Source organism: Colossoma macropomum, unplaced genomic scaffold, assembly GCF_904425465.1.
Source record: "Colossoma macropomum unplaced genomic scaffold, Colossoma_macropomum, whole genome shotgun sequence".
Classification (NCBI taxonomy): domain Eukaryota; kingdom Metazoa; phylum Chordata; class Actinopteri; order Characiformes; family Serrasalmidae; genus Colossoma; species Colossoma macropomum.
The window spans coordinates 28203975-28219220 of NW_023494784.1; the positions used below are offsets into that span (position 1 = coordinate 28203975).

At 38.8% G+C, this 15246-nt stretch overlaps 2 protein-coding genes across 3 annotated transcripts in view; one reads left to right on the forward strand and one right to left on the reverse strand.

Moving 5' to 3' along the window:
* Positions 1–4613, forward strand: part of osbpl6 (oxysterol binding protein-like 6) — a 60921-nt gene extending 56308 nt beyond the window's left edge. For both annotated transcript variants that reach the window (XM_036567031.1, XM_036567040.1), the window contains exon 23: positions 531–4613. In XM_036567031.1, coding sequence (XP_036422924.1) covers positions 531–639 — 109 coding nt within the window. In that variant the 3' untranslated portion in view covers positions 640–4613. The remainder of the gene's footprint in view (positions 1–530) is intronic.
* A 2021-nt stretch (positions 4614–6634) lies between these two features.
* prkra (protein kinase, interferon-inducible double stranded RNA dependent activator) lies at positions 6635–11413 on the reverse strand. Its single transcript, XM_036567050.1, has 8 exons — positions 11331–11413; positions 10613–10785; positions 10381–10462; positions 8587–8665; positions 8362–8479; positions 8076–8170; positions 7805–7967; positions 6635–7602 (listed from the first exon to the last, which is right to left on the reverse strand). The coding sequence occupies exons 1-8, from the start codon at positions 11342–11344 to the stop codon at positions 7445–7447; spliced, it is 882 nt and encodes a 293-aa protein (XP_036422943.1). The 5' UTR covers positions 11345–11413; the 3' UTR covers positions 6635–7444.
* Between the last annotated feature and the right edge of the window lie 3833 nt (positions 11414–15246).

The following is a 15246-nucleotide window of genomic DNA, read 5'->3' on the forward strand; positions in this document are numbered from 1 at the left end:
CATCTTTTTATATAAAGGTTTGTTTTGATATGAAAGCGCAAAGGTGCGCCTTAAAGCTACACTATGTAAGATTTAGAGAGCACTCTTGTGGGAATGTAATTGCATGTAATGTACAGAAGAACTTTGTTTGTTTGCTTTGGACTTTTGTTTGTTAGCAAACGCACACCATATTTTAATGTTTTTTTTCCTCCTGACTCAGTAATGCTACTTCTTTTAATTTAAAAAAAAATTCTGCAGTTTTAAACACTTTTCAGTCTGTTTGTTTTGTGTCTAAGTAGAATCATTTAGGTTTCGACTGCTGTCAGTATGTCTTCACCATCAGCTTTCTACCTTAGCTCTGTAAAGCTAACCCTCATGGATTTCCTTCATTTTTTCTAAATAAGAGTCACTTTATTGGTCAGGTCCACTTGCATGTAGAATGACTATCTTGGTGAAGCTGATGCATACATAACTGAACAGTAAAGGACAAATAGTTTTTGTATGCAGTAGTTGATAGTATATAATAGTTTTCTTTGTATTTTCATTCACAGGAAAGTTATAGACTCAAACCAGAGAGAGAGGTGGGTGTCTAATAACATGTACTGGGAGCTGCGCAAGGAGCCAGGCTTCCTTAAGATGGAAAACCCTCAACTGTGGTAGCATCCAAATACCTGTACAAAACATATCACCATTGCTACAGACTATAGAAGCTTTACCTATGCACAATGCTGCTTACAGTGAAGCGCAGTGGGACGGGATAAACAGACGACTTTGGCACGGTTCCAGGCACACACTGAAGGAAAGCAAATGATGAATGAAGACAGACTCTGCACACCATTGCACCACCCCTCCCCTGCCAGAATTTCCCTCACCATAGTAACATGCAGAGACAGGGTCGTCGTCACAGCAACCGCCTGAGTTGTAGAGCTATCCAAACGAAGCCTGTTGGGCTTTCCGTTACGTCCTTGCCTTAAGAAGCAACTGGTTAACAACCCAGTTTTATGCTTTTAGTCAAACCCATTTGATTTCAAGTGCTCTGATTTAGAACTGACCGTGTGAATTATCTCTCAGTTATAAATACAGTATCTACACAATATTCTGCATGTTTAGAAGGCAGCTTTCATTGGCACATGCTATAATGACTTGTCAATACATCATTTGTAGTTTAAAAACGTAATGGTATTTTTGTAAAACGTCAAAGCTTAGAAGCTCTTTGCCAGTGTGGGGTCAGTGAGTAGACCCACATGGGGGAGCAGAAACAGACCAGCCAGTCCTATTCATGGTTTCTGAAAAGGGGACATCCCTTTTCATTCAGCTCCGTCTGCTGTCTTTCAGATATCTCCAAGGAATAAAAACAGGACTTGCCTCAGTGAGGTTAGTGACTTGGTTCAGTGATTAGAAACTGTATTTTGTCAGGTTTCATAACATGTTCTTAAAAATGTATACACCTATAACACTCCCAAAGATTTGGACCCTTTTCCAGAGGGCTGACAGGATAGCAGACCATTTGAGCAGCCCATGAACTACCTTCCGTCCCTGCTTTGAAAAGCTGTTCTAACAAAAGATAGGCTCCAGTTTTCTGTCCATTCTGCTCATCAGAAACTATCATGGTGTTTGTACATTTACATTTATTCATTTGGCAGACACTCTTATCTTGAGCAGCATATAGTGGATATAAAAAGTGTACACATCCTTATTCAGATTGCAATCAACAAAATTCTAAGTAATTATTACGTAAAATTCAAATAAACTTTTTAAAGGGGGCTGAAGCTGTGCTTACAAATCACATTCAATACAGTGTCCAAAGATTAGCACCACAGACCTGCCATCAATGAAAGTAATTCTGATAAACCCCAAGTAAAATTCAGCTGTTCCTGACATTTTCATGATTTCATCTTTCGATATAGAAATGGTCCATGAAGACCTGAAAAATATGCTCAGGTCAGGAAAATCCTCAAACATTAATGACAGGACAAGGAGATAACTTGTCAGGGAGGCTATCAAGAGACCTACAGCAACATTAAAAAAGCTGTAGGAATTTCTGTCAGGTAGTGGTCACTCCTCGCATGTGACAGCAATCCCCCATATTCTGCTTATGTTTGGGCAACAGGTTACAGTTGAAAACAAACAATTTTTCACAAAAAGATCATCCAATCCCATCTAAAGTTTGAAAAATATATATGTTAAATCATCTAAAACCATCTCATAACACAAAGATTGAAGTTTTATTTGAAGGACTAACTCCAAATATCAAGTTGTTTTGACACGAAATCTCTGCAGATAGAGGAATTTCACCTTCCAAATGATAATGATCCAAAGGGAAAATCTGTGTCTTAGAATGGTCCAGTCAGAGCCCAGAACCTGTGAAATGGCCTACACTGTGCTGTGCACAAGAGATTACATGGTAATATATAGGTGTCAAAGGTTCATAGTGACTTGTTTTACAAAGACTTGTAAAAATAAAAAAAAAAGTCTGTTTATTAATTTTCCTAACAGTCACATATGAATTAGTTTATCTCTTGAATTTTGTTGAGTGTAATGTCACACTAAAGATGGAAAAATGTGAGGTATCTGAAATATATGATATCTTGATTTCTGGCTTTACATCACAAATACCTGCCATTTCAACAAGGCTTTTTTATATCCACTGTGGCTGGCACGGTGGGGCAGTGGATAGCACTGTCGCCTCACAGCAAGAAGGACCTGGGTGACCAAAGACATGCAGTCAGGAGAAATGGAGATGCTAAACTGCCCCTATGTGTGAACGTGTGTGTGAATGTATGTCAGTGTGTCTGCCCTGAGATGGACTGGCAACCTGTCCAGGGTGTTTCACCCTCCACAACCTAGGAGGATAAGCAGCTTAGATAATGTGTGTGTGTGCGTGTGTGTGTCCACTGTACATAAAGGGTTTTTTCCTAAATTTAACTTAAGCCACATCTACATTTAGTGTGATTTATTGCTGTCTTTAAGAGATACAACTCGTTTGCAGGTGGCATACTTTACACACTACTCACCTGTGAATGCAGACATGTCCCAGGCAAGTATTTTTAGCATTGCTGCTTGACAAAAGCTTAAAACTCTTATTAATGTACTTGCAACACCTTGTGTTGTTTTAATATTTACTGTGTGTTTTTTACCTGAATTATTTAGGGGATTCAGTTGTTTTAAGTGTTTTAGTCCTTAACAAGAGTTGTTAATGTTGCAGCGTTATGGAATGTAAGTGAAGAGTATTGGGCTGGAAGTCAAACATGTGCAGTTTTTTTTTTTGTTTGTTTGTTTTTTTTTCTCAGTTGGTACATGTGCCAGGTTTAGGACATCCTTAACTCTTCCTCTTGCTGCATGACTCCCAAACTGCTCAGAACGAACACAGCTACTGTATTATTACTGCACCAGAGACACCTGCTGGACATCTCATACAGGTCAGAACTTATCAAAGTAGGAGACTTTTAACTTTCAAGAATGCAGTCATTGGTCACGAAGAACCTGTTCTTGAATCAGGACTCTTATTCTAAGACAATAAATATAAATATGGGCCTAGGTGTCAGAAACCTCAAGAGTTTTTCAAAGCATCATCATGAGTGTGAAAAATGAATTACTGCTTGTAGATGATGTTTTGGGCAATGTTTGGAATTCTTTTTCTGATTCTAACCAAAGAGGGTTTTTATTAATGTAAAAATGCCCAGTGTTTATTTTGCTGAATGAATGTTTCCATTTTTCTTTTACCCAGAAGATCTATGCCCACAACCTCTTAACCAAAATGGTTTGCTCCTTAGCGCTGTTTGCTTTTACCACAAAATATTATTCCAGTTTTAGACACATTGTTCACAAAATGTACTTCTTTTTACTGCATATGAGGACACGTTGCATCAGTCATGGTGTAATTCATTGGAGCCGATTCCACTCATTGTAATGTTGACTGTGCTGGATTTACTTGCTATACTTTCATTTCATCTCAAACAGTTCACAGGAGACAAAGTCAGGTGTTTATTTTAGATAGTTTATGTAGATTATATGGCACAAAATGCTCTCTTATAGAATGTCATGTCAGTAGGTTACTGAAATACTGATGGTAGAAAAAAAATGTGTGGTTAATGTAGTCAGTTACATATCTCTGAACAGAACTTTAACGAAATCATATCTCGTTGTATCAGTCCCACTTGCTGTGCCTTAACGCATCTGTAATCACATTAACTCACTGTACCGCACAAGGATCATAATGTCTCTCAACTGGACACATCCTATGTACTGCACACCAATGCACTTTCCCACAGTAGCTCTGCTGTGCATAGCAGCAGCCGAACGCTTTCCAACATTGGATGAACTTTTCGTCCATAATCTGTAACCTGAGAAAAATAAGCATGTACGTAGAGACTTTAAATCAAAGCAGTCACCTTACTAAAAAAGGAGTCCTGGTACAACTGTTTGTATTAGGTATTTTAGAATTAAAAGTACATTACCTTGAACAGAGGCAAGAACAGCACATCAGAAAGGTTGCATTGCTTTCCAGCTCAGAAGCGGAGACTACATAGAACTCTTGACTAGCTCATCTGTTGTCATGTTTTTCTAACTGCATGTGTACATGACATAGCCTGCCAATGAACGTTGCTGATGCCTTATAAAGATGTTTCATTTAATTTCTGGTTTGTTTGTTTATTCATTGGTTTTGTTTCCCTTATGTCCAGACCAACAAACTCCTTTCCACTCTGTGTGGAACCGTCTGGCGAGATGAATCCATTTTAACAACGGGGTTCCTTAAACAAGTGCAATTGTATAAATACATATCTCTATCTCCATGATCACTGTACACAGCTGCTACCTAGTGCTTGTTCCAATATACCAAACTAGTGGAAATGAGTGTGGCCCTGCATTCTTTGTGTGACTGAACATTCACAGGATATAGATCACACTTAACTTTTAATGTAAGACATAATGTAACAAATGTAAAATTATTAGAAAATGTATTATTATTATTATTTATAATTTATATTTTATTAAGATCTGTTGACTTTTACAGTCTGAGTTCAGCTGTTGTCAGTTCCCTGATTTATGGGTTAATCCTGTTGCACACCATTAAAAGTTCATATAGGTTTTTCAGATGTATGAAGCGTTTTGCCACATATTTTCAACATACTGGTCATGCAGTTCTATTTGCACTCAGAAAGTTCTCCAGTCTTTCATTTGACCCTGTAGGTCACAAAATCCTGATATTGTGCAGGCTGGTTCACAGCTTTCCGGTGCAAATGTGGTGTTTTGCAAGTCAAAGGTCATAAGCTGTTGCTCTGAATAACATTAACAGTGTTACCTTTCTGTGTGTTAAACCCAGTCTCCAGTGTTGCATATATCTTCTGAGAGTAATCCTACTAAATTAATCGCACAAAAGCAGCAAAGCTTTATATACAGTACACCCCAGAACCCAACAGCATTTGTTTCATATAGCACCTTTCACAGACCAAAGGGTACTTTACATCAAGACATCAGGCTTCTGAGCAGTGTATAGCAGATGTTTCTTTAAGTACAACAGACCAGAGCGTGTTGTTTAACACTACCAATGCTCCCATACAGCGCAATATGATGACGTCATGCTCATCAAGCCCATCCTCAGCCAGCACTAGGACTGTATGGGAAACAGCTGAAGCAAATCTACCATGAAGAACAGGGCAGACATCACCAGTGAGCAGTTGGCTGAGATTCAAACCAGTTACTGTAGCAAATAAAGCGTAGGGACTAAATACTAAAAGCTGCAACCAGCACGCTTAAGTTTATGGATTTTTGAAAGGACCTTACATTGTACTTCTAAGCAATAGAACACGAGAGGGAGTGTGTTATCGCAAAATTATGTCTTTTTTTGCTATTATTAATGTTATTATTAATATTACAATATTAATGTTTTTGTACCAGCTAGTCTGTAAGCGTCTTGTGTTTGGCAAATGGTATTCGGTTCATTTCTGGCTAATTCCAGGTTGTTTAGGTGTTCTTCTGTCACAGCTGCCGACTGAAAAGCTTACTCAGCGGTAATGACAGTTTGGGAATTTAGTGTAGTCTCATCTTCAGAGTCTGATCTAATCGGCTGTAGGTCAAATATAATCTTAAAAGTATCCATTTTCTGTTTGTGCGCAAAGTAAGAAGCAAAAACGTTTAACGGTTTTGAAAGGAAACACGGTGATCCTGAAGTAATAGTTTATACTAAAAATACGTTTCAGGCCTACATTTTATATCAAAACTATCACAAAACAATGTCTCAGTTATCAAGCAACACATTCATAACCAGTTTGTATAATAACTTACTGGGATGTAATTTTTAGAGACATTAAATGCTTCGGACGTCTGGTTCCTAGTGCTATAATGGTGAATTATTCTGATTTGGTAAATCTCTCTAGAAAGGCGCATTTCACAACGAACCACTCCGAATGATTTTGTTTACATCTAAACCACTGAATGATTGAGTAATTTTGTAAAATCGGTGGAGTTACCCTTTAACGGCCAATCATCACTGGCATTGAAATTCAGATCTACACTAGGCTTAATTCACATGTGGGTAAACAATCCTACAGGAAAGACCTATCTAACCTGACTAAGCTAGCAAACTGGTTTATTTGGTGAACTTTTGCATAATTATTAATTATTATAGTGTATAACCAACAAAATGAAGAATCTGTTACTTTTTTTATTCCTTTAATCATGAACATGTGGACAAATAAATACCAAAACACTCAAACCTTCATTAAAATAATTAGTCACACCAAGTGTTACACAGCATCTGACTTATGTACAGATGCATTAAAAAAAAAAGTCTAAAAAAAATATTTTTGTCATCTTCACCCCCCCCCCTTCCCCTTTATAAAATACGTTTCTCCTTTTTTCAAATGTTATTTTTTGTGCTTCACAGCTTGTCCATAAACCATATTCAAAGCAGTTATTTTTTCACTCCACTGTCAGAATGCTTTGGACTGCCATTGTATATGGAGCACATGTACACATACCTATATATCTTCATTTTTGAATAGTTTTCTATGATACCTAAATGTCACATGTTTAGATGACCATCAGATATACTTAAACATTTGTGGAGAAATAACTGAAGGAAGTGAATAAATGAGTTTAGCTTTGCAGGAGCTTACCTGACACTGTTTTGACTAGAACACAAATAATTCAGTTCTTCTTCTAAGGCCTTTACTAAAGCCAGCAATAAAAACGCCAGCTTTAAAGGCTCCGGCAAGAAGATCTTCAAAATGAGTACAAGTGACGTGATTCAGGTTTATAAATATTCTGGCATTAACCACTTGCCATACTTCTGCAATTTTTTTGCACAAAAAAAAAAATCATTTGCAATAGCAACAGACTTGAAAATTCTAATCTGTCTCCAGGTTTGTTTAAGTGATGGCTCCAATTTGTTCATGATGTTCAATAGATCTGCTGGATAAGCTGATTACATAATGCAGTTGGAGGCTGTAGAAGGTTTGTCTGTTTATTTGCTGGTGGCCATAATCTTGATGTACTGCAGCGCACTATGAGCTGCATCATTGTGAGCATTACTGCAGGAAATTCCTGTACCATGACACACTGTAACCGGCGTTGTGGACAGCTCCGCCAAACACTGGTACTGCCCATTGACTGTAAGTTCATCTGCAAAACATATACACAGAGCTTTTAACAGTCATAATGTTAAAATAATGTACATATAATAATATATCATGGAATAATACATAATAAAATGACCAAAACCAGGAACCTATCATACACTGGGCAATATACTTTATATAGAGGTGTTCTGTTATGATTTTTTTTTTCTTTAAAGAAATAATGTTCCGTCAGGAAAAAAGCTCACCTATGTCAAAATATGTAACCTCAAAGCCCTGCTCCTGAGATAACTCCAGCATCATCTGTACATAGTCTGTGTTTGGGATACTTAGAGGATTCCTCCTCAGTAAAGATATCTTCTCCAGCTTTGAGGTCCGCAAATTCTCCAGATACACATGTGGCTTTGGACTCTGGTGAGAGTTGAGAGATAATTGGTCAGATCTTCAGTGTTCAGCAGTGTAATGTATTAAAACAGCAGGCTTTGATTATCAGTTGCTGTAAGTGGATGCTAATCTCACCCATGTAATTTCAGAAGAGCCTGAGAGACTTTGTAGTTTTTCCAACATTTTTTCTGCCGCTACCCTCTTGGCATTCTTCTTAGAGCTTCCTGTGCCTGATAATACAATTAAGCACACTTCAGCACATGCAAGGGCACATAATTTAATAATCTGAATTGTTTGCTATTTTACCACATTATATCTGACAGTCAAACACTGTTGCAAGTGTAAGGAACAGAAGTATAAATCTATAAATATAAAAATAAAGTGTCTATAAAAGCTGGGCTCCCAAGCAGAAGCTGCATACCTGTCTCAGAAAGTGTCTCTAATCTGCAGGTAACTGTGAACTCTTTCTTATGAGCTGGCCCTGATTCCATACACACCACATATTCTGGCAGGCGCCATGCCCTCTGCATAGCAAGCTCCTGGAGAATGGACACAATGCAAGACAACAGATGAACATCTGACCTCTTAAACACAATGAAGGCAGTTTGTTGATTCTAAAACCAGCCAAACACAGTGAATGACATACCTGCAATATTCCTACTGGATTAGGTTGGTCATTTATTTCAGCACCATAGCCATTATTCTCGAGCCTAGGATTCTGAGGGCTTTGAAAGACATGAGAGAATATCAGGTGAAGCCACCTTTAAAGTATGACAGTACAACAGAAAGCAACACTTCATTTATTACAAGGTTATCATATATGTCTAAAGGTTTGTATACACCTGCTCATCCAACACTTCTTAATCAGGGAGAGAATTCTGGACTGATGCTGACAGCCAATATTTTTCATGTACATATCTGTTGATATGTATGCATTTATAAAATGTAGGAATTGGGACTAAATACACTAGGATTAGCATTACAGAGTAATGTAACATTAATTTTTTAGATTACAAATTAATAAAATACAGGTATTTTAGTACAGTACACTGGTTTTGCCTAAACATTAATGCAATAAATGCATTGTCAAATACACTGGCATTGCTAGGCCAATGTTAGAGAGGATTTAGTGAATATACATTACTACTCCAAATCATCTGTAGTTTATTCTCATTCACAATATGTAGCACGGTGTGACCTGGGGGAGGCGCTGCTGCTGCTGCTCTAATGCAGCGCTGAATCTGCTGTACTACCAGAGATTGACAAACTTAATGTTCTGCCAATCCTGTCAGACCTCATTTCGCTGTAAGCCGATCACATCAGACCTCAGGAAGGGTCTCTGGTTATGCAATGAAAAGTAATACATCAATACTTTTGCTTGATCGGTGCTTGTTGTTATGCTGGCTCTGTGATTCATACAAACTTCAAACAAAAAGCTTATGCCTGCAGAGCCAAGTTCCAACTACAATTTGTCACACCCGCTGTTGTGAGGATTTGACTGCATTCAGCCACAGGAGCATTAGTGAGGTCAGGTACTGATGTTGGATGATCAGTTCTGATCACAAACGCCACTTCAGCTCATCCCAAATGTATTGGATGGTGCTTCATGACTCTAGAGAACGCAAGTTTACTGCTCTACTGCCCAATGCTGGAAAGCCGAGGTGTAATGAACACACTCAGCCAATGGTTCAATTCGATTCATGCCACTAGGTCCTGATATTTTGAACAAAATTAAAATGAAGAAAACAATGTCTATTTACTAACAACGCAAGAGCTGGCAATCAGGGGGAGTGCAGGAGTGAATTGGTGATTGGTGCCAAACATTTTGTCAACATTGGTGTTCAAACAATGCAACTGCATTAGAGGGCATAGTTAATATTCCATCTTGTATGTCCATTTTCCATTTAGGTATGTTGCATCTCCATGATGCACACTCAGCATTGTGATATCACAAGTTCACAATGCATTTTTACACCCCTTCTGGGCAGCATTGTACCTGCCTAGCATAATCCTTGTCCTGGAGATCTATGCGGGAGAGTCACCAGACCCTAATGTTCAGAGGTCTCTGAAAACAACATTACTTGGATCAGGCTTGGAGCTAAACTCTGCAGGGTGGTAGATCTCTAGGAGCAAGATTGAACACCCTGCGTCCAAAGCATCACTTTCTATAGGCAATGTGGACACTTGAACAACTGTGTTAGCAATCGATGCACCCAAAGTAGCCGAACTCACTGTTTAGCAGGGGTGTCTGGAAAAGTTTTGGTGTATATTGTAAACAAGGCACAGCCCTCGTCTAACGCTCTGAATTCAGTTGAGGGTCTTGCCAACTGGCTGATGAGTTGCACCACTTTGTGATTATTGAGACAGAAAGCTTGGGTGAGCATTACTGTGACCCGCGGGGATGTGACGTGTCGTAAATTTTGATATACTGTGTACTCACCTATTCTCAGCGTCTAACTCCAGTAGTTTCAGAACAGCCTCTGCAGCCTCATGTTTGGCAGCTTTTTTACTGGGCCCCTGACCTATATGGGACAAACAGGGGAGTTACATAAATTATGATTTGGGGGCGCAATGGTCAACTTGACAGCACTAAACGACGCTGCCACAGAGCTCTGAACATCAATCCTAGCTGATATAAGAACAGTAATGCCGAGTCTCAGTGTGAGCCTGACCTGAACAGGTGACATCCCCTACGGTGACGCTGAAGACGAATGAGGGCTGATGCGCCTCTCCGTCCGCTCGCTCCATAACGTACACCGGCGGCCGACCTGTCTTAGCGCCGTACTCATGAAGCACCTGAATCGGGGTTTTATCAGCAGCGACATGCTGACCCGCCACAGCAGAGCTGGAAAGATGAAGAGGGAAAACAGACACGTTAGCTTAGCCAGCCTGCTAACACGACGTCCGGCAAACAACATACAGACTGAGAACGGTTAAAGTACTCGCTCAGTTTAGCGTCCTGTCAACAGGCTAGAACACCAAAACAACAACAGCAGTAACATTAATAATCCGTAGAGCTCTACATAACTGCAGATATCCGGTGACAACTGGGGTTCGTTTGGTCAACAGCATGCTAGCGAGCTAAGTAGCTAGCTTGTTTACTAATGTAAAGTTACTTTATGTACGTTACTTTTAGGTGATCCGTTTTTTTCTGGATGTTTTAATGATGAGCTACCTACAGTTGCGAGTTTCGTCACAAAGTTTAGACAAGTTCAGTTGCTTTTGCTGAAGTTAGTGAACGAGCCACGACGATGCTAGCAAACAAGCTAAAGACCGGTCTGGCAAATGTTTCGAAAACAGCGGTTGTCTGAAACCATAAGATGAGGTCGGTAAGATAAGTTTAATGATAAACGAATATCACAGCACATCAGGACTTGAGGTTTAACTTACTGAGATTCAGTCATTATTGAAGCAGATGTAACGTTACTCCCCTAGACTGTTTGCAGCATCCACAATAAGATACTCAGTGGAGCTGGGAGGCGGGTTGGGGTTTGTAACCAATTAGAGAGAGGACATTTTACTTGACATACAGTTTTACTAATAAGCTTCGAGCATTCAGCTTTCATCCCGCCTTTCTGTGCAGTAACCCAATCTCTTTTGTCAATTCACTCCCTCTTGTAGGTCGTCCTGTAGTTTTTATTATTTTTACCTGAGTTAGCGGTTATTGTGTGTTTTGCAGGTAGGAGGTGCTGCAAGATGTGCAGGAGCAGGTGAGGAAGCTGTCCGCTCTTATCATAGATGAATTCAGATCACTAACACAGCTACTGTACGGTCAGATAAGATACTCCTCTCCCTCTAAGTCTCCTCTCCCTCTAATGTCTGAAGGATGGTCTGCGGGTTCCTGAGGACCAGCTTGAGAACCACGGTCCTAAAGGACAAAGCTTTCAGGCGACGACCAGAAACGTCAGGGTGTGCATAAGACTGGACCATAGTTTCTCATGTGCACTTGAAAATATTTGGTGCTCACCTGAAAGGGTTAGGGTTTGATTGTTTCAGAAAGGTCCCATTAGGGCAGGAAAGGCGACTGAGGGGTGGACTCCAGCACAGTTTGGTGTTTTCCCTGCTTTGACACTCCAACTAAACCTGGCATTGAACTGATGAATTGAACCAGATACCTGGGAACAGGAAAATTACTAAGTCTCAGTACCTCAGTCTTTACCTCTTAAAGGGCTGATTTTCCAACATTATTTTGAAATAAAATTGGTGGGTGTAATAGGTAAACATTTCTAAAGTTTCAGATATTTACATTTTTTATATCTGCCACTCACTGTCCATACAATCCATTTATGGAAAATGAACTGCAAAAACGGCTTATTTCGAATAAACTATTTTTGTTTTTATGTCATTAAAACCAACACATTTACATACATACACCTACTCAGCCTGCAGTAGTTTAGCCTGTCCATTGATATTGATCTTATACAGAAAATATGGAGAGGCCTCGTTTAGTTGTTGTGCTTCTAAACTCTGGAACTCAGTTTCACCTTTTATTAGACAGTCACGCTCAGTGTTCATGTCTAAGAAGCATCTAAAAACATATCTCTTTAACTTAGCATTTAATTAAAACTCCATATCTCATGGTATTTATCTTTTAATTGGATCTGTGTCTTTTTTGTACATAATTCTAAATTAAAACTTGTTACTGTTTAACCCTTAGCACCTGTCTGTAAAGCACTTTGAGCTGCCACCAGCATGAAAAGTGCTATATAAATCAAATTATTATTAGTATTATAAGGAGTTAGCCTGGGCAATGTCATAAATGACAAAAAAGGAACAGAATACAATAGAAGTATTGCTTTATTCGTGTCTTTCCTCATAGTTGTAGAGGACAAGGCTGAAAGAAGCATGCAATAGCAGTAGCTTCCTTCCTTCCTTCCTTCCTTCCTTCCTTCCTTCTGTTCTTCCTTCCTTCCTTCTGTTCTTCCTTCCTTCCTTCCTTCCTTCCTTCCTTCCTTCCGGTTTAGAAATGCTCAGTTTCAAATAAAACTGAAGCAACTTTAAATCCACATTACAACAGAACTTTGAAGTTTCACTGTTGGAATAGTTACTACTAGCTGTGTAGGACAGTATGGTTTTCTGTGCTCTTTTTGTGGATGGCAGGGTTTCTGCCTGCACATACCAGTTACTGAAGTACCAGAGCATACGTTTCAGTCTCTAACAAAGATGTACGTATGGGCATTGCATGCCTTTAAAGAGAATTTAGCCCCCAAAAGCCTTGTCTGATTAACCTCCCAACTGCAGTTATTTAGTGGTGTTGCAGTTACAAACTGATGAATTGAAAACAATTGGATTTAGAATATTTGGACAGTTGGAACAAGCCAGGCTTTCTTCTCTTTAATCACAGCTCTGCCTGAAAAAGCCTGTGACATCCTTAATAGCTCCTTCACCTCGTGCAAGGTGACCAAAGTGTATTTACATTATAATAATGTAATAACTATATAATAACTCTGAAAGATTCTATTCAGTATGACCAACATTATGCATGTGTAAGTGAGCAAGCTGTAACATGTATGTTTGTGAGTTCATAAATACTAGGACAGTGTGCTGGATGAGATGGCTGAAGAAGAAGAGCCTGCATCCTGAATGAGTATGAGTGACTCAGTAAATCAAGCAGTATCTAAATCATGGGAACATTATTGCTGTTGTCTTTGGGTTTAAGTGACATAGATATAGTGAAACTGATGCAGTGAAACAAGTATTCTGTGATTTTATATGAACAGAGAGAGAGAGAAGCAAAGAGACGCTGTTTAGTCAGGACTTGCACAGCTCCCTGCCACTTTTAGAGTTCGGGTTGAGGCACAAATATGCTCGTGTAGTGTGCTTTACTTAAAGAGCCCATATCATGGAAAATTTAATTTTCCACACTTTTACAAATCAAAAGAGTTTGATATAGTCTGCAAACATAATAAACGTTTCAAAAACATATCATTCTCTCCTAAGTCCATACAGTCCATGAATGGAAGCTAAGTTGCAGGCTGTTCTAAATGCACTGTTTCTGTGATGTCAGGAAAACCAAAACATTTACATTTATGAACCTGTTTGGCCTACAGCAGGTAAGCCACACCCATAAACACTGAAGTTATAAGCACTGTTTCAGCCTGGCCTGGTTTTTGAATGAGGCACAATACAAGGCAGAAGGTCAGAATAGAGGTTATTTACATATATGAATCTTAAAGGCACAGTAACAACAACACTGTGTTTAATTTTAAGAGACAAAGAGGTTGGAAATGGTTCAGCAAAAATCAATTCAGAGTATTTTAGGCGCATAAAATCATGCAAATCTCATAAGTAGAACCCAAAGAAAAGAAATTTAGCATATGGATCCTTTAAAGCCCCATGCAGAAGTTGCTGCAACTAGTATGAAACATGTATATTTACCTTACTCTACTGGTAAATTGAGGGCAAATCCTTTGGCAGGAGTGTTTCTGCAGTTTCTATTTCTGCTTTTTTGTGATGAATAAGCTGCAAAATAAAAAAAAAGTGATTTTGGTTTGATTAGGATATGTGTATACATATCTGTGGTACCGTGCAAAGCTTGGAATATCAGTTGTAAGAGAAAAATATGACCTGTTGAGGAGCAGCTCCACATAGTGATTAGGATTTTTATCACTTTATGAAGCAATGCAGCAAAAACATTTGGGTGTCCCTGGTCAAATTGTGTTTTGTTGCTTTTTTGCCTGGTCAAATTGTGTTTTGTAGCTTTGTTGCTTTTTTGAAAGTGAAAATAAGTACACATCATAAATAAAAATACATTTCGCAGTAAAATTTGCTGAAACGTTCTCTGTAGAGGGTGTGTTAACTTATTTTCACTTAGAAAATCAACAAAAGATGTCATTTGACCAGGGTGTTTAAACATTTGCATGTGATTGTGTGATGCACTGTATGTTGATGTCATGTCACCATCTTCTAACTTTTTGTGCTTTTGTTTTTCATACATGATGCTGTTTTACATTGTGTGGAAATTTCATGAGTTTCATGACAAATGGAAAATAGACCAATAGAAATGGTCCAAAATTGGACCACCATTTTGGAGATGCAAGCTTTTGTTACAACAGCAATGATATATTAGAACCCTTATAACAGTGATTATGTTTCTCACTCTGTGACATACTGTGGTTGGATTTTGCTGTTTTTTAAATAGTCTGCCTCTCAAAGAAGGGGAAGGGTCTTTGACGTCATGCTCCTAGGCACATTGATGGCCTGGTTCAGGCATGCGGAGAAACAGTAAAAGTGTTCAATTAAGACTTGCACAGTCTTGCACTGTTGTTTTCCTTTATTTGCATTGCATTATGTAAAGCTCTATTCA